The sequence below is a fragment of the Pleuronectes platessa genome, chromosome 8, assembly GCF_947347685.1.
Source record: "Pleuronectes platessa chromosome 8, fPlePla1.1, whole genome shotgun sequence".
Classification (NCBI taxonomy): Eukaryota; Metazoa; Chordata; class Actinopteri; order Pleuronectiformes; family Pleuronectidae; genus Pleuronectes; species Pleuronectes platessa.
Genome location: NC_070633.1, coordinates 9,353,879 through 9,372,489, shown reverse-complemented (window position 1 = coordinate 9,372,489; position 18,611 = coordinate 9,353,879). Strand labels below are relative to the sequence as shown.

Genomic DNA, 18,611 nt, shown 5'->3' with positions numbered 1-18,611 from the left:
AAGTTAACCCCCACCCATGTGAGGGTAAAACACTGCAGTACTAACACCAACAGTCAACAGAGACAGACAGACAGACAGACAAAAAGATAGAGATAGATAGATAGATGGCTTTATAGATGGATGGATAGATAGATGGAAAGATAGATAGATACATATAGGTATATATATATGTATATAAAGATCACACCTGTATGCACACTGTCTAAAGCCATTTAAAGACAAAAAAACATGAAGCAGTGGTTGTTGGTTTGAGTATTTCAGCACCATGGACAGTTGTTGGGGGGGGGGGGGGGGGGGGGTTCAGCACCACGGACAGCGAACCTGGACAGTCCCCGTGGAAGGAGACGGGGAGCTGAGTGAGAACAGAGCTTCCCGAATGAACAGTGGATGATACACTGTGAAGTATCATGAATCATTATCCTGGGATCAGACTCGATTGTGTGTCACTGTTCTTTAGTGGATTGCTATTGATGGTCTTGAAAATGTGAAATACTAGAAAGTAGCAAAAAGCCAACTATCGAATTCAAAGAATGACAAATTGTGAGGATTAAAGAGAAACTTTAGTCATTCAAAATAATAATATATCTGACTGTAAAACTTGGGTGAAGGTCATTAAGATAGAAGTTGGTCGAATTTAGAGTATAGATTCAAGTATAAAACAGTTTTTTATTTTTTTAGATTTACGTACTATGTGCTAAGTCTGATGTGGGGTTAGTGTGTATCCTTAGTCATTTAAAAATGAATAAGATATGTTACAAACAATTGTCATAAAAAAGCTAAACTTTTGATGAATCATCTTCCTCAAATCAGATGACTTGCTGCTTTTATATTTTGTTAACATATAAGTATATATAAATATATATTTTTAATTATTTTGTTGGTTTGGAAGTTTGAAAACCTCCCTTGTTTTTATAATCGAAATGATGAGTTGATTAACATAGAAAATAATAAGTAGATTAATTGATAGAAACAATTTTTTTATTCTGGCCTGTTTGTTTTCCATCATTTGTTTGTCTCATTAAATCATTTTTAAAGTTAGCAATTGAGCTGAATTGGGCTGTTAAAGGTCATTCCAGGTTGGAGAAATAGCAGCAGCAGCGTTCATGTGGCTGGAAGGGAGCGGCAGGCCTCTAGTAGAAGAATGATGTGGCAGACTTGATAGATGTCGATGGGATAACTGCTTAGTGAGATTAGAGGGCTGTTGAAGTTACCCATATAACTAGGCAGAATCTGGGAAAGGAGCAGAGCAATATATGCTTCAATTTTAAAATTATTTATGTAAAAAACGTAATTCATTTAAAACTTAGAAGCATATACACAATTTGTACATCAATTAAAGCATTCAGACATGAATCCTAGAGTTTGATCTGACTGAAAAGAAGGGCAAGAGAATGTGTGTTAATCTTGTATTGAAATTTGGCCATGTATTTATTTTTATTTTTTGGAATGAACCAATTCATTTACTTTCTGGTTTGAACAGATACGTCTCTTTTTCAGAACCATGCACATCTGCCACACAAATAAATGGGATTTCATTCATGTCAATGAGCACTGCTGGTGATGGGAAAGATGTGGCTTAGGGACTGCAAATAATAGATTAGTGTACTAAGACACAAAACCATATGTCTACATATGATAAATGTAAAAGCAGCTGCTGTGACCTTGACAGTAGAGTATGTTGGACCTCGGTAGTGCCATGTGAACTGATCAACACCCCGCTTTAATTGTGAAATATCAAAAACAGTCATTCGGATAATTCCAACAGGTTCTACCCGGTGAATCATGGAGGCATTTTGCGGCACTTCTCCTCTGGTCTGTCAGCAGGAATTGTTTTTTTACTTCACTTCACTTTGTTAACAAATGATTTGGTCTCAAGGCAAATTTTTAAATCCCTAAATTGTCTGGAAGATACCTGAATGGGGTCTCTAATCAATGCATGAGTAGTTGAAAGAAAGAATGAAGGAGCGTTGGATCGGTTAATGGGTGGACAGAAAAAAGGAGGTGAGGGTGGTTCACAGGATGGATCAGAGTTTCTGAAGGGCTGTGTTTGCCTCAATAAATGCTGTGGTGATCCCAGAATTGGAGAAGCAACTGTAGCAATGGGGAACTATCATCATCTAATGCAAATCATGTATTTTTAATAGTATTTAGCACCAGGGGCAAAACACAGGACTGAAACTTACACTTCTAAGTCAAAGAGGTTGACTCTTTGGATCTGGATAACATTTGACTGTGAAGAATGATAAATGCAGTGAGGAGACAGACCTTCATTGCAGCAATTTGGTTCTGGCCCTAAGTCCACATGAGGTATCATGTGATGGGCCTGCTGGGACAGCACTAAACCAGTCAAGGCTTTCAGCACCATGGACAGAGACTGGTGTCTGATGAGAGGGCTGATGGTGGAACGGGTGGATGAGGCCAGGGTGTGGGTGCACAGGGTCTTCTGTGATGAAATGGCCTCTTATACATTTTCTTTATCATCCCCGCCTATGGTGAAAAGACCTGTCCATGTGTCCCCTATATGACATTATATTTCATCCCTTTCTCAGGATGGACAATGAAAGGCTTTCGACCTCTAGCGAAGGGCACACAGCTCCTGACAGGGAGGGAAAGGCGAAGCTTATGAATGGTTTGATTGATGGACAGAGAGATGGAGGCAGAGACTGGTTTGGTGATGGTGGGAGGAGGGGATACTTGTTGTCACCATAAAAAAGCCTCAGCAGTTCTTGCAAAGCTCTGGAGATATATTTAAAAAAGTGGGTTTATTAACTATAGCTGTGAGGGATTGTTGGGGTAGAATGTGTTTCCACCATTACACCTGCTGATTAGGGTAACTGATGATTCCACGTGTTGCCTGAGAGCCGTTCAACTGAACAGTATCCCCAGGCAACATTATTGAACTGCAATAACTCGCATAGCAGTGTGCAAAGTGTCTGGCTTGGGGTGTGCTCTTGCAGGGAGTGGATATATGTCTGGAGTCTGGACCTGCCTGCTCGCCTCGCCATGCTGAGGAATCCATTGAGAGAATTTCGCAGCGTTAGTCATCGCAACAACTATCCGCAGTGTGTGTAGTAGTCGCCTATAGCCTCTCTTGCACCTCTTGCATTGGAGATCTACAGTGGGCGCCTGTGCAGGGCTTGGCTACAGACGCACTCTCTGCTGCGTGTCTGTGCGCTGCGTGCGTGTTCCCCCTCTCGCACCCACCCGCAGAGGTTTCTACTCAGTCGGCCGGCATGCTCACACGCCGGTTGGGTCGGTGGTGGTGTGCAGGTGGGTGCCCGGGTCATTAGGGTGTTTGCGCAGGACGTGGCGAGCCGACGCCATTGACCGGGCAGGTGATGTTTGCTCACGTAAGTCGCTCGCGTTTGATGAGGGGCGCAGGGGACGCGGCTGGAGGGTGCGCGCTACTGTTGCATCGCCTCAACGGATAACCACTGCTATCTCATCCTGTTCGTCTGTTCCGCCCCGGGGTTCTCCTCTTCTCTTTTTAAATTTTTTTTTTTTTTGCATACAGAATAGCGGATTTGCAGGAGAAGGACTCTTTTGACCAACAAAAAAAAGTGGATAAAGGACCCGACCTTGCGTGTGCGTGGAGTGCGTATCGTTTCTTGTGACTTCCCTGTAAGCGCAAGCTGCTTTTTCCCTTCCTGAGAGGCAATGCGCCCACCCATGCGATGCTAGCCTATTAGCTGGAGAGAGAGAGAGCGAGAGAGAGAGCGAGAGGGGGAGAGATAGAGAGAGAGGGAGAGGGAGAGAGAGAGAGAGAGACAGAGGTTTGAGCCTTGGATTCGAGAGGAGGCTAATTTACGAGTCTTGTTTTGTCTTTCAGGAAAAGGGGAGATACGAGGGGGAGGGTGGTTGGTGAAGGAGAATGCAGCAATCACATTTTTAAGCATGCAGAAGCGGGCCGTTTCCGGTTCCTAGGCTGGTGTGTCCCCCCCATCCGAGGCCAGCAGCCGTATGGGGAAAGCAGCGGCAGACACAGATGGCATGGACACTTCCACAAGGTCTGCCGCTCTGCCCTGCCTGCTCTGCCGGAGCCCGTTCGCCGCCGTCTCTCTCTTCCAGCTCGCTCCGCCGCCCAGCAGCACTGCAGCACAGCACAGGCTGACGGCATGAGGCTTGATCCAGTACATTTCTCCATGCTGGTCATCGGGGTCTCCTTCGCCTGTTACGCCCCGAGTCTCAACTCCCTCCAGGACCAGGCGTACCGATCAACCGTGGTCATCGAGGGCGAGGTGCGCTCCTCCCCGGAGAACGTCTCCTCCCGGGAGCCCTACAGTGTGAATGTCAAAGTGCTGGACGTGTGGCCCGTCAACAGCGGCGGCCTCGAGAGGGAGCAGCTCGTGACCGTCGGGGACTTCGGTTCCGAGGCCCCGTGCACCACAGTGGAGAAGGACCACAGATATATCTTTTTCATGGACCCGACCGCCGAGCCCTTGGTATTCAAGGCATCGTACGCCCCTGTGGACGCCAGCGAGCCGGAGCCGAAGAAGGATGTGGACAGAGTGTTGTGCGAGGACTGCGGTAAGTTTAAGGCTTCTCCGTGATACCTGCCATACACTCACACCGCACTATAAGGGCCACTGGAGCTTCCATGGTGGTGTAAGGAGACAGCCACTGCTCTCTGGCTGCGCGTGCACGTGTGTAGTCTATACAGTGTGGCAGCGTGCATACACATATGCATGCGCGCGAGCGATTGACACCTCCTCCATAACCCGGTCACCCAAAATGAAATGAGAAGCGTGGCAGAAAATGTGTGTGTGCATGTCGTGTGAATGGAAGTGTGTGAGGAGGAGGAGAGAGGCAGCGGAATATGTCAAATCTAAGTTAAAGTGGAGGTTAAGCTACAGCAGGTTCCCCCTGATGACCTGACAAGCTTCCGGCACCGGTGAAACTCCACTGTAGCCTGGATTCCAGCAAGATCTGCATCATCACATCATTACACAGAGGGAGCCTGCATGTGGAGACGTAAGGTGGAGCTCAGGCGAAGCTCCAGGCATCTGTTCCCGTGTGTATGTGTGTGTGTGTGTGTCACAGAGAAAAGGAGAGGGTTAGTCCATAATGTGACAGTCAGTATCAGAAGTCAGATGTGCTGTTGCTTTATATCCGATTTTTTACTGAACCTTGACAGTACCAGTGTTGACTGCAGTGACAGTCTGTGGGTGGGGGTAATAGTTCAAATCTCCCGACTTGTTGCCAATTTCCATCATGGATCTCCGGAACTTTTGTTCTTGCCTAGACCAGAAACTCCTGTGTCGCCTCAATATTACACAATTCTCTGAGATGAGAGTATGCAGCAGCTGGACAGGTCAAAGTACCGTCTATATGTATTCCCTTCTTTCCTGACAGCAAAAAAGACCTGACCTGACCTCTTTTCTTTCCAAAGGTCTTTCAGAATCAGGGTCAACTCCTCATATGAACCATGCGCTTGGACACTGTGATTCATGCACATTGTTCATTATTTAATTAGCTAATTGCAAAGGTTCCCAGATCTCTTACTTTACTCTTAAAATGACAATGCTGATATTTTGGCTACTAATATCCACATCCTCTCCAGCATTTCAAATGTTTCACTGCTTTCAAGACAATGTAACCTCATTTGTAGCATCTCCTACGGTGTTGAAGCGCCTGGGTGAAGCAATACAGGAAATACAAGTTTCCTCTGCTGCACAAATGAGAGAGTAATGAGATTTTAACTGTGTCAATGCATTTCTCATGTATAAACTATAATACAATAGCCTCCCAGTCAAACAACTGGAGTTTATCCTGTTTGTAAAAAAAATGTGAGGAGAAAAACCCATTGAAGTTATTTGATATTAAAAGCCGAAAGCTCATATTAAATTTTTTAACATTTCAAATCAACATAATTTCCACCTGAGAGTCAACAGTGTTAAGAAAGCATCAAATCTTTTGAAGAAACAACTCAGACGTCTTAACAAAGGGCTCATCCAGCATTTGAGCTTCCAATGCGATCTATTTTTACCTCTGTGACATGCTAAAATGATCAAGTCATTTATTTATGACAGTGCTGTCGCAATCAGGCTACAGTTTAAAACACATTTACCAGGCAGGGATACGAGTTCAGCAGAGGAGATACCCGCAATCTGAACGGATTTATTCCACATTCACATCTCTCACACACAGAGATGCAGGGAGAAACACAACCTAATTAGACACTTCAGAATCCGGCTTAACATGTTATGTGGCGACCAGAGGCCTCTGAAATGCCCACAGCCTCATGATAACACCATTGTCTCCTCCTTTAATCCAATGTCTAATATAATATAATGTCCAGATATAGTCATGCTGTTAAAGTAACACTTCTCCCAAATTGATACTTTTCTTCATGTAGTTCTGCTATGCTGAAGTTGAGTAGGTTTAGTAACAAAAGCAAACCAATAAAAAAGCATTTTAGCTCTCTTCAGCTTCATGTATTGACTTGTCTGTTTAGAACATGTCACACACATACATGTTCAGTAAAGTTGTTTAAAACAACCAACCCCCTGTAACTGTCTATGACCCAAGACTCCTGCTGAGCTGTCACTTACTCTCTGTCTCTTCTCATTGGGTGGATACAGTCTGAGTGAATGAGCAATGACCTAGTAGGAATCCTGGCCAGTGAAGAGTTCAATTTCAGGCAACAGTAACTGCAGCACACAGATTGGCTGGCAAGGGGTGTGTCAGCAGACACACACCCTGAGCCGAGCCAATTGAAAACCAACTTCAACACAGCCAGCCAATGACATCCAAGCTGTTGGAAAACCCACCCCTGTACACACCCTTTCTAATGGTTGTCAACTGTATCATGTTCTAGCTGTCTCTTTGGCTTCGGTAACATCTGATTTATGTCTTCAATATCATAAAAAGGTGTGTTTAGGTTGTGTTCAGTGTACATATTAAAAAGAGTTTTTCTTTGAATAATGACCACCTTTTTTAAGACTGTCAAAAGCAAAATGTAATTTAAGTGTTGCTTGAAGCTGTGGTGGTATGGAAATACTTTGGTAGTCTATGTGTAGTGCTGGCCAATGAATGGGGAAATAAGAGATGCTGATGTTAAACTTTCTTCATGCACAACCCAGCAGAGCTTTTCAAACTTATCTGGCTTTATTTCCCAGTTTGCTTTCTACTTACTGGTATATATAAATCCCAACATTTTGAACTTATAATTTAAAGTAGGAGATAGTAGCCCTCAAGAGATTATTTAATCAATCAATTAAATTGTATTTGTATAGCCCATACGCGGGGAAGGTAGAAATCTCAGCGAGAGCCAGATGTGAGGTATCCCTCTCCAAGGACTGACAGGAGTGCAATAGATGCTGCGTGTAGCACGATTACAATATTTACGGCATCGATTACAAGAAACAGCATTTAGCATTATGAAAAGGTGTGTCAATGTTTAAATTACTTATACATAGGAAAATGTTTCATAGAAATGAAGGGAGCAGCAATCACAATTGAAATGGAGGTTCCACCACAACGATGAACAGTCCACCATCACGATCCACAATCAGCTTCCACCATGATCACGATCCGCCATTATGATCCATCACCACTGTCCACGATCATGATCCATGATCACGATCCACAATCAATCATCACGATCCAAGATCAACTTCCACCATGATCACGATACACTATAACGATGTTTGTTTCAAGATCCACCGTCAGGATCTGTGGTCCATGGTAACTATCTACGACCCACCATTATTATTACCACTTCCTTTGTTTAATCTGGTAAAAAATGAGTATAGCTTTACTGACGCTACCATTAGTTAGTCAGTTTTACTAGATTTGTTAAGTGTTCATTTGAATTTTTATAAGCAATTAAAGAGAAGCTGCTATAGTTGGGCAACCAACCCGTCTGACCTGCTAAATTTCTGATGAAGACCTTTTCTTTATGTTTCTGGGCCAAATGAAATCAGCATTGTTGACAGTGACACAGACAATAAAGCTAGTTATTGTTACTGTTTGAGACTTTTTTAGACAAGAAATTATTAGTTCACTGTCTTGAGATTTAATAAAGACTTGTTCCTGGTAAATATTAATATTTACAGTAAGCTACAGTTGTTCTAAGTTTGAAAAACAGACCTGCTGCTGTGAGTGAAATTATGAGACAGTTAATCTTTTTCGCACTATAAAAGATAGCAGAGCTAGTTTCCATCTTCCAAAAGCAAAGCCAATGTTGATTAAATGGTGAGAGTGGCCAGGTTCCCTCTTTCTGTTTATGTTATTGAGTTGGCCGTAGCTGCTCCATATCTCCATCCCCCTCCCCACGCCTCTGACCACAACACAAGACTCAGCTCTTGTGGGGCATATTTAATGGCAGCTGATGCATCTCATCAGATGTGATTTAAGTAAAGCAATGAAGTGGTTATGTTTAAACCAGCATTCAAGCTGATAAGAGTTGAGTAGTATTTATCTACTGAGCTCAACTGGCTTTCACTGCATTCCCTCAATACTCCCTTCCCGTTTAACTCTGAGAGAATGTTAATACTACATCATTCTGATGTGAACCACAATGTTTAACTGTCTATGTCACAAACCTATTTCTGACGCATCCCGTACCCGTTTCAAAGTAAAAGCACTCCAGCGTTTCTCTTTTTCAATCCTATTATTTATTCTGACGGGGTTTTCATATCATAAGAACGGGTTAGGGTTAGGGAAGATGCACGTCTTCATACCGTATAGTCCTGGTGTTTAGTTAAGTACATAAGTGACTTGTTTTGGAGGAAATGCAGCAGGTAAACCAGCAACTCCGCCGCCAGTAGTACGTGTGAACAAACCGACACACAGCTGATCTGTGGCGCAACCGCAGCCTGTGAGACCAGAGAGTTCTGGGATCTACAAGAAGACTGTTGAGATCGACGGGATGGCGACCACTGCTCTAGTTTAAACCAATGCCTGCATGCCGAGTGTTCAGCGGACAAATGAAATGTGTTTCAGGCGTGTTAGTATCAACAGGGATAAAATGCTAGAGCCCAAAAATATTATTTCAGTAAAAAAAAAGCTGTTTTCAAACAAAAACGTAGTAATACGGATTTAATCAAAGTGTGTTGACTGCTCAAACATACATAAAGGATAAGACAATAAAGTCTTCTTCTTCTTCTTCTTCTTCTTCTTCTTCTTCTTCTTCTTCTTCTTCTTCTTCTTCTTCTTCTTCTTCTTCTTCTTCTTCTCTGTTAAAAAGTAAAAAAATCTTACATCCCAGAATAACTTAAGTCTTCTCTGATCATTGCTGAAATGCCTTTTGAGAAACATTTGACAGTTTCTTCCTAAAATAACTTTATCTGATGCCCAAACATGCTCCTGTCACTGATGCTGTGTGTCGTGCTGCATACTTCAGCTCTCGTGCTCTCTTTCTCCCTCGCTCTCTCTCTGTTCTGCTGTAGGTGACTGTAGCTGAAACATGTAGTTCAACTTATGCCCGGCCGCCTGTCAGTCGCCAGCCACACAGAGAATGAGAGAAACACAGACATAGAGAGAAAGAGGGAGTGATCGATCTTTAGCTTTGAGATTAGGAATAGAGGCTGCCCTAACGCATACTGTAAAACTTCCAGTAATAGCCGGGGCCTTTTTTCCCCTCATTGAGTTCTAGGATAGTTTTATTGTATCTAGAAAGCCTAAAAATGGATTTACTGCTATTCGGCAAAATACTCTTGTGCTACCTCCCTCTAATTTAAAATTATCTTGCTTTTTGTGCAGGTTTCTCTAGCAGCATTACAAAAATAGCTCAACACATTAGGATTTTTTCCCCCCAAGTGAGTTTTGGACGATCAGCATCAATCCTGTATCAGACTGGAACTGGCTGCAGGCTAACAATGTAAGGTGGTTCGCCTTACTCAGCATGAAGACTGAAAGCAATGGGGTGTTCCTAGCTCAAAGTCAAGAGTTCAAAAACTTTAACCGCTTAACTGCTCCAAAGCTCACGGGTTGTTAGACTGTATCTCCTTTGTGCAACCCTTATATTCTGTCAACAGTTTGTTTACTATATTTATTCTGTTTTGGAATGGGCTCTTTGCTTGGCCTGTGGTTATGCTGGTTGCAGCTTTCTTTCTGAAACTGTAAAAGTGACCTGCAGTAATTGAGCCTGAAGCTGCCCCACCACTGCTGCACAAAGAGATGTTCACCTGTTATTTCAAAATGCGGTGAAGCTCGACTCAATATGCAGAACCTCGAACTGCAGAATCGGTTGTCGTTGCTGTGAATATGCGATTGTCGTCCCCTACATTGATGAGTGCAAGCACCAAATTTGACACAGCACTGTCTTGGGCTATCAACAAGTGTGAAGTCGAAAAGATTAACAGTTCTAAAGATATATATGCGTTCCACAGATAGACAGAAAGACGGACAGATTTCTGTTATAATGAGCCGTCAGTGAGAAACAAAAAAAATGTATTGTTTTATTTGTTAGCTTTGTGGGATGGCATGCTTATTCACTTTGTCCAGCTTTGTGTAGACCTCCGTTTCACGATTAAATGCCAACCTAGGCTAACCATGTCTTGTCAGCACTGGTATTCAAATAAGACGGGTATCAATATTGTCTCACTTTCTGAAAGAAAGTGAAGGAGCATACTTCCAAAATTATGGAACTGTATCTTTGAAATTACCATTTAAGGTCATTGCTGTCTATGACATTGATCTCAGAACCCTCACAATGCTCAATGCTTGTTTTTGCTAAATGAGAATAAATGCACTTAAATATGATATTGCCTGCAAAATCTGTTAAGTACTCTTTGTATGCAGAGTGTAATTATGGGTCGTGCACATGCATGTGAGACTAGGTTGACGGAATAACATAAGACTTTGTTTGCATGTGTGTGTAACATCAGCAGTATAACTTCTCGGAGCGTGCACTGCTGTCTCTCAGCTCAGGCTTACGTTGGTGTGTACAGCAGCTGGAGGGCAGAACCACTTTGGCATTGATCTCCAAATCCCAGAATTAGGAGATTTTCTTTGCTCAGGGGCAACACATCAAAACAACAGGAAACATATCCTCGGCCCCACCCTTGAATAAATCGTTAAGCAATTACGGTGAAGTCACTCTTTCATTATGGTTTTCTGTGTTGTCACCACATTCAGGTCTATAGTGAACAGTTGTCACGGAATGTTGTAGAGAAGTAACTTAAAAAAGGGCTGTAGATTTCCCAGCTTCCTCTCTGCGATAGGGCTGGGCGATGTCAATTTAAAGCTCCTACAAGGAAATTTCAATGATATAACTTGAAACAGGGACTGCATCTGCTTACATCCTCCTCTAAGACCACTGTCTCTTGCAGCTCCAAATGCAGACTGATATTCCTGGGCTAAGGTACCAAATTGATACAAGGGCGGTTCAAAGATCAAAATACTGAACATATTCATGTAGAAATAAAGATACATAAAATATTTATTCATTTCACCGTAAAGGCCATGTTTTTAGCCTAAATGTGTCTGGATCTTCCTCATCTCATCTCACGAGAATTTGGGAGTTTCACCAGAACTTGTAAGCAGTAACTAGGATAAGGATATTAAGGCCAAAAACATGGTGCAAATTTGTTTCGAGTTGAATTTGGATAACCCTGGCTCACTGACTCTTTCTTTATGTTTGAAGAAGTGTTAACTAGTTACTTCAATTGCATTGGATTTGGCTGCAATGCTGTTTCCCCTTTAGACTCCAAAAGTGTTTTGTGGACTCAAACTCAAACACCTGCATCATTAAAAATAATCTTCATTGAGTAATTGCAGCATTGTCCGCTAGTAGCTTTCTTACTGGAAAGGTTCGGTGTCTTATTAGTGTTCTTCTATGTTGTTGTTGCTGGTAGTTGTTTTATTTTACTAGATAAATAGCTAGCAAGCACAGCTACCTACGGTATTTAGCATTTGACAGATTGCTAGCGTTTATCACTGCTCACTCAGTATGAAGTTAACGTTATTGGTCAGATAGTGCTCGGCGTAAAATTGTCATACACTGTTAATACACATTTAATGCACTACTATATCAATTCTTAAACATTACCACAATATTAATAATTATTATGTACCATGGCTTAGTTGAATTTTCTACTGTGATGCATTCTTTAAAACCCAAATTTCTAATTGCCCCCCCCAGTCTGAGCAGTGTAGACTCAGGCCTGATGGTGAGTAGATAATGAGTGAGTTTTTTTTATTTTTGGGTGTACTATCCCTTTAAACCAGAGCAGAGGTGAGACTTAGACTTATGAACATACTTTATGTTGACATATGCATCGAGGGAGATTCACTGGTTGAATCAGCCGAGACTCTTATTGTGTGTGTGTGTGTGTGTGTGTGTGTGTGTGTGTGTGTGTGTGTGTGTGTGTGTGTGTGTGTGTGTGTGTGTGTGTGTGTGTGTGTGTGTGTGTGTGTGTGTGTGTGTGTGTGTGTGTGTGTGTGTGTGTGTGTGTGTGTGTGTGTGTGTGTGTGTGTGTGTGTGTGTGTGTGTGTGTGTGTGTGTGTGTGGCAAAAGGTATCTCACTTGTCCGTCTCATCCTTTTCCCCTCTTTGTGGCATTATCTGTGTCTATTTCCGTGTGTCTCTCTCGTGTTCCTGCCTCCTTTTGTCTCTCTCACTGTCCTTGTCTCCTCAAAGCATTATACCTCTGTACACACACACACAGACACACACTTACAAACACACACACACACAGACACACACTAACACACACACACGCACACACACACACACACAGAGCCATGCCAGTTAGCTGTTGCTGTTGCTGCTGTGCTGCAGATGCCCCAGTGTGCTGTCATTAGCTGGGAGATCTGGAGCTGCTATAAATTATGCACACTGAATAACAGAAGGCTGAGGATTTCTCTCCTCTGCTGCCTCTCTCTCTCTATCTATATATATATATATATATATGGATGTGTGTGTTGGTGTGTGTGTGTGATTGTTCGTTTATGTTCTCCCAACATTATACTGATCAACTTTGCTTGTTGACGCGTGTGTATGTCTACTTTACTGCACTCTGTGCTTCAGCTTACTCACGACTGCGTGACTCCCATACATGTCCTTCAGTTATGTAGCGTGTGTGAGAGAGAGTGTATATGTGTGTGTCCTCGCTTGTTAATAATGTATCAGCACTCATCTTTTCCAGCAGTCAGCCTTAGTAGAAAAGTCCGACACATGCTTCTTAAAGGGACAAGGCTGGTGCCACATGGCTCAGTTTGTGAATGAGAGAAGTCTTTGTGTAACCCTGCTTTAGCACACATGCACGCACACACACACACTCACACATGCAGATATATAGCACACACCACCCACACTCATGCGGCTGCTGCTGCTGCACACACCATCCTCAGTGCATCAGCAAAGTGCCTACTTCAGACAAGATGGATTTGACCGCTGCTCTCTCTGTTTTCAGTTCTGATTTTTATTTCCACAGGATTAGTTTAGACATCAAATTCAGAATCAAATAATTATAAATGTTTATGCCAGCAACTTGTCAGTTGTTAGTCCAGATAAAATATCAGAAAAACGACTGTTTTGATTAATCTGAGGCATCGGACTCTTTTCTTGGAAAGCTGTTTTCATCTTTGGCATTCCTCTCCATAAGTATCCCTGCTGTGCCAGAATGTAGGGGTTTGGCATGCAGTCAGTGACCGCCTGATATTCACAAAGTTGTAAAATGACATTTTCCACTGTCACTCTGGGTGCACTCTCGCCTTCTGATTGCTTTTGATCAAGGCAATGAACTCATGAAATCTGTTTCACATGAATGTTGATCAGTAAAACACTATGGCTGTTTATTGTTCATCTAAACACATGACATAGTTTGACTGAAACAGTGAAAAATGCTCTGCAGATATATTTTGGGCAAGTAATGGGTTAAAACGTGCCGTTGGTTCTATAAAGCAGGCTATCTTTGGCTCACAAAGGTGGGCTATCTTTATCTCGCTTTTGTTGTGGAGATCTTTGATGGTGACAAGTAGAGTATCTTCATCTGTCTTCCAGATGTCCTCCTCTGCCTTCCTGGATGTTATCTTGTAACTATTATAGGTGTGTGGCTGATAGTTTTGTATTTATGAGACAGTATGTTCAGGCTGGCATCTTTTATGCCTCAGTGTGTGCACATCTTGAACCGCACAGAAGTAGTTTGTATTTGTCTATATGAGGTGGATTTTTCCGAAGGAGCCTTGTGCTCATTAATTGGGAAGATGTGGATATTTAATACTTTGCCCGACTCTAACATTTTCAATGATATTTAAGCATTCCCTGTCAACATTCATCAAGATATAAACGTTATTTTATTAGTCTTGTTCTCAATTACGCTACAAATCCAACAACTCTTAAGACTGATGTGGTCAAATCTCTATTTGGGTAAACTATTGTAGATTTGCTGCTGCATAGGACCAAAGCTCTAAAACTATTGCATACTATAACCTTTTTCTAATTTACATTTAATTAGTCAAAAATAATGTGGCTTTCAAGTAAAAGCACATGACATGCTCCTTTTTAGCCTGTAGACTAAAATAAACTATTCTTCCAATCCCATCTGACTTTGGGCAAGGGACAGGGTACACCTTGGACAGGTCATCAGAGTATCACAGGGCCAACATACAGAGTCAAACCCTTCCTACAGTCCATTTAGAGTTTACAATTAACCTAAGTCCAATCAGCATGTCTTTGACTTGTGGGAGAGAGCCTTCGGTGCCTACACAGAAAAAAAACTGTCAACACCACCTGATCACCCTTCTGCCAGTCTATATAAAAAAAGACCAGAATCAAGATTACATTTAATCCAACTCTCAGTACTTTCCATTTTCTCCATCAAGTATGTGAGACTCCATAACGTTCCTCTTGAATACATGGGTATTTTAACACAGCTTACAAATATAGGATTTGTTTTTAAAAGCTCTGAATTACTCAGGATGCAGGACGATGGATGTGAGATCTACTAAAATGGGTCAGTCAAAATTAACACATCAGTCAGCGTAATGCTTGAGCTCATTACTGTTTTTTTAATAGATTTTAGAAAACAATGTCACACAGGTATAAACAATATCAATATCTATTTTAAATACACAGGCAATATTTAAATTAGTTATGCTGGTGTAATTATTTTCATGGGATTTGTGGATGAAATGTATGTAAAATATCACAGTATTGCCAGTTAATTATGCACATTTTCAGAATTTATTTTATATAAACCATTTTGGCAGGTTATGTTCATATAGCACTCAGAGTTTTTGAAAACATTTACCCATGTAATTTATATACGGATAGTTATTTCAGTCATTATCTATTCGCTACTATGCGATGGAGGGGTGTGTGAATTGCTTGAGTCCACAAAAACTCTTTTGGAGTCTCAGGGGTCAACAGCGTTGCAGCTAAATCCAAAACAATGGAAGTAACTTGTGACTGATTCTTCAAACGTAAACAAAAAAAATACAAATATAATTTCCTCCATACTGCTCCCCTGGTGTCATTTAAGTGTCTGTAAGCCCTAACATTCAAATTTGGCGTAATTTACAAGTTTTTAGCTTAAATATCCTCTGATATCCTCCTCTGGAGCCACGTTCACCTTTTACACTGCACCTGCATGGTAAAATCCCTACTTCCAGTAGTGGTCATTTAGGCAAAACATTTTTTGTAAATGACAGCGTTTCGTTGGGGTCCCCCAGTTACTTCACTTGTATTGGATTTGGCTGCAATGCTGTTTACCTCCGAAACTCCAAAAGTGTTTTGTGGACTCAAGTACGTCGCACCCATCTTTTCATCGGCACAGTGGTGAGCAGATAATGAGTTAATTAAAATTTTTCGGTGAACTATCCCTTAACGATGAGAACATGCTTAGAGAACTCATTACAGAGGGTAACATAGCTCAAGGTGCATGTGACGATTTATTCTGCTGTATTCAGGGTCGTAGTCCTTCCTCTCAGTGGCCCAGGACATCAATACCTTTATTAACCTCATTCACTAAGGTCTACTGTCTGTCTACATTAGTGTCAAACATTTATCTTCCATGTGTCTCCTGGAAACCAGCACATACTGTACATTTCAGCTTGGAGTACAGATTTGTACCTCCTCTGTTTGACTCCACGGCTCATCAGTATTTATATTATCTGTAATCATAATCATGTTGTAAAATAAGCCTGAGTTGTCCGAGATAGACTGTGCTGGACTGAAATAGGAGGGTTGAGAGAGAGTGCCATTATCTATTCTCTTGTTCCACCATATCATTCCGACTTTCATAAATTATTACTGAAAGATGATCATTTTAATTAATTTTACAGTAGCTAACAATTGTAGCACCCCCAATTTCCTCTGAACAGGGTCGGGAGGAAGTCATAAGTCAAATAACTCAGTTCGTCTGTTCTTGAACTGTATTACAAACCAGTCCTAAGCAAGGTTTGAAAATTCAACATCTTATCAGCCTTAAGAAAATATATGGTCTTTTAATAAGAAAAAGAAAACAACAAAACACAGCTTATAACAGTTAACACAATCAGCAGCAGTAAATGAGCACTCTATCCATAAAAACTTGGGCTCTCTCATAATATATATTTTCTTTTGTTTGATTTATTGGTACAGAGCATCTGGCAGTAATCAGTTTACTCACGTTACATTACAGGATTTATGTGAAATCAGCTTCAAATATCAAAACTGGACATCCTGTCACTGCTATTTGGTGCAGATTTAATCCTCAATAAAACCTTTTTCAGTGCATTTCTTTCATTTGAGTGGATAAGAGAAAGCCAGTGAGACTTCAACGCACAGTAGTGCCAGTCACACAAAAGGCCAAGAGGCTAGTGAGACATTTCTGCTCCAGTGAACAAGAATGCAAACTAGAAATGAGTCGAACGCAAACATACGTACTGTACGACTGTAATAAGAGCATATACCTTAGGATGAGCCCGTTACCGTCCACAGGTGATTCCTCTCTTTGCACAGTTAGTATGTATATGTAGTGAAATTAAACAAGCCACACATGATTATTTGTGCAAAGCTGGCACACAGTTTATTGAGGAAACATAGGAAATTGAAGTTGAGGGGTGGATAAGCACTGATTTTGAACTGTAACATCCTGGTTTTTACTGTGATTTGGGGACATTTTAGCTACCACTCGATTTTATGTCATTTTCCTTTTGACAATTCTGTACTAAAAGCATAAAATTCTCAAAATTGTCATTGCTTGTGCCATTAACTTAAAGCTAACGTGCGTTATACTTGCAAAGGAGTACATCAAAGCAAGCCCAGGTGGCAGTGTTTGCTTTGTGAAAGTAAAGGAATTGCTAGTGAAGACAATTAGCTATAGTCTAATTCAGATTTGACTTTTACTGGCTGGTATATATTTTGTAGAAAAGATAGTAGTCATGAAAAAGGTTTAGTACGATGTCATTAAAAAACAATGTGTCTGTATATAATATATTTTTCAGGAATGTGCAAAGTCTCATTTCCAAATGGAGAGGGTTTTAGGGTCCAGGGGTGTATGAAGTAACTTCGGCCCCGAGTTGTGACGTCTCATAAACATTTTTATTACAACTTTGAAATTATTTTTGTAGCTCTGGCCATTTGCTATGTCAGTTGAAATAACACAGTATAGCACAGTAATAGCTGAGATCTCAGAATGCAGAAACTTAGAAGCATCTCCTGGAATAGCATGGCTAATGGCAGGTAGACACTTGTCTGGCGTTTAGGAGTAGCAGGTACACATGAACTTTGTGGTCATTGTTGCAATAGTAAACACACAGTCTAGCTTGTGTAATGAACACTTCAGGACCCCTGTGATCGTGGCTGCAATAATTAAGCACACCATAAGAGTCCAGTCAGACATACGTACATGTTTCAGTTGGAACCTTCACTGTAATCAGCTGCTGGCACAGTGGACCTCCAGGGTCTGTCCTAGGTCTGTGTGTTTGGTTTGGTTTTGGTTAGGATCCTGGCTGTAGGATGTATAACCAATGATATTATTTCTGTTCAAGTTCTCAGCAAAAGTTGTAAACAAATAGTTTTCATGAGTACAAACAACTGTGGAAAACATTTCACAGTGTTCCAAGACAAATTGTGTGACCTTGGTAATGTTCTTTAACTGGTAGAAGGCCACCTCAGTTCAGTGTTTGGGTTCCAATCAGGTTCCTTTTGACCTTTTATGTGACAAGTATAACTTTTTGTTTTACATACAATAACTTTGTTTGTGTCTTATGATCTGTCATTTATTGCCATCGTCTGATATGAGGAATATGTGGGCTCTGATCATCAGATAAAGTGAAAATGTAGAGTTGCATGTCATCTGCGTAACAACCGAAACTCATCCGATATTTTCAAATTGACTTAATGGAACCTAATGGCAGCATGTACAGTGAGAAAGAAACTAAGACCATGGACTAAACCCTGCTGTACACCTCACAAATCAATCTCACCATAATTTATTTGTCTCAATTCTGCTGTAGGGCTTTTTCTCCCAACAGCATGTTGAGGCCTCTCAAAGGGGCATCCCTCTTCTATAGAATCTGTAGCTCCTAAAAGAGGACAGATGTGATCAATGCCTCTATCCTCTTATCAGGAGAAATTTGTCTAATTTACAAGCCTGCAGTTAATGGTGTATGTGCGTGGTGAGGGGTGAGGTTGATGGGAGAGGTGAGAAATGGTTGGGTGAGGGGTGTAATATAAGA

At 41.5% G+C, this 18,611-nt stretch overlaps 1 protein-coding gene across 1 annotated transcript in view; it reads left to right on the top strand.

Moving 5' to 3' along the window:
- The first annotated feature begins 4,115 nt into the window (after positions 1–4,115).
- nrg2b (neuregulin 2b) overlaps positions 4,116–18,611 on the top strand; it is a 47,775-nt gene continuing 33,279 nt past the window's right edge. The window contains exon 1 of the mRNA XM_053429605.1: positions 4,116–4,527. Within this exon, the coding sequence (XP_053285580.1) occupies positions 4,116–4,527 (412 nt within the window). The remainder of the gene's footprint in view (positions 4,528–18,611) is intronic.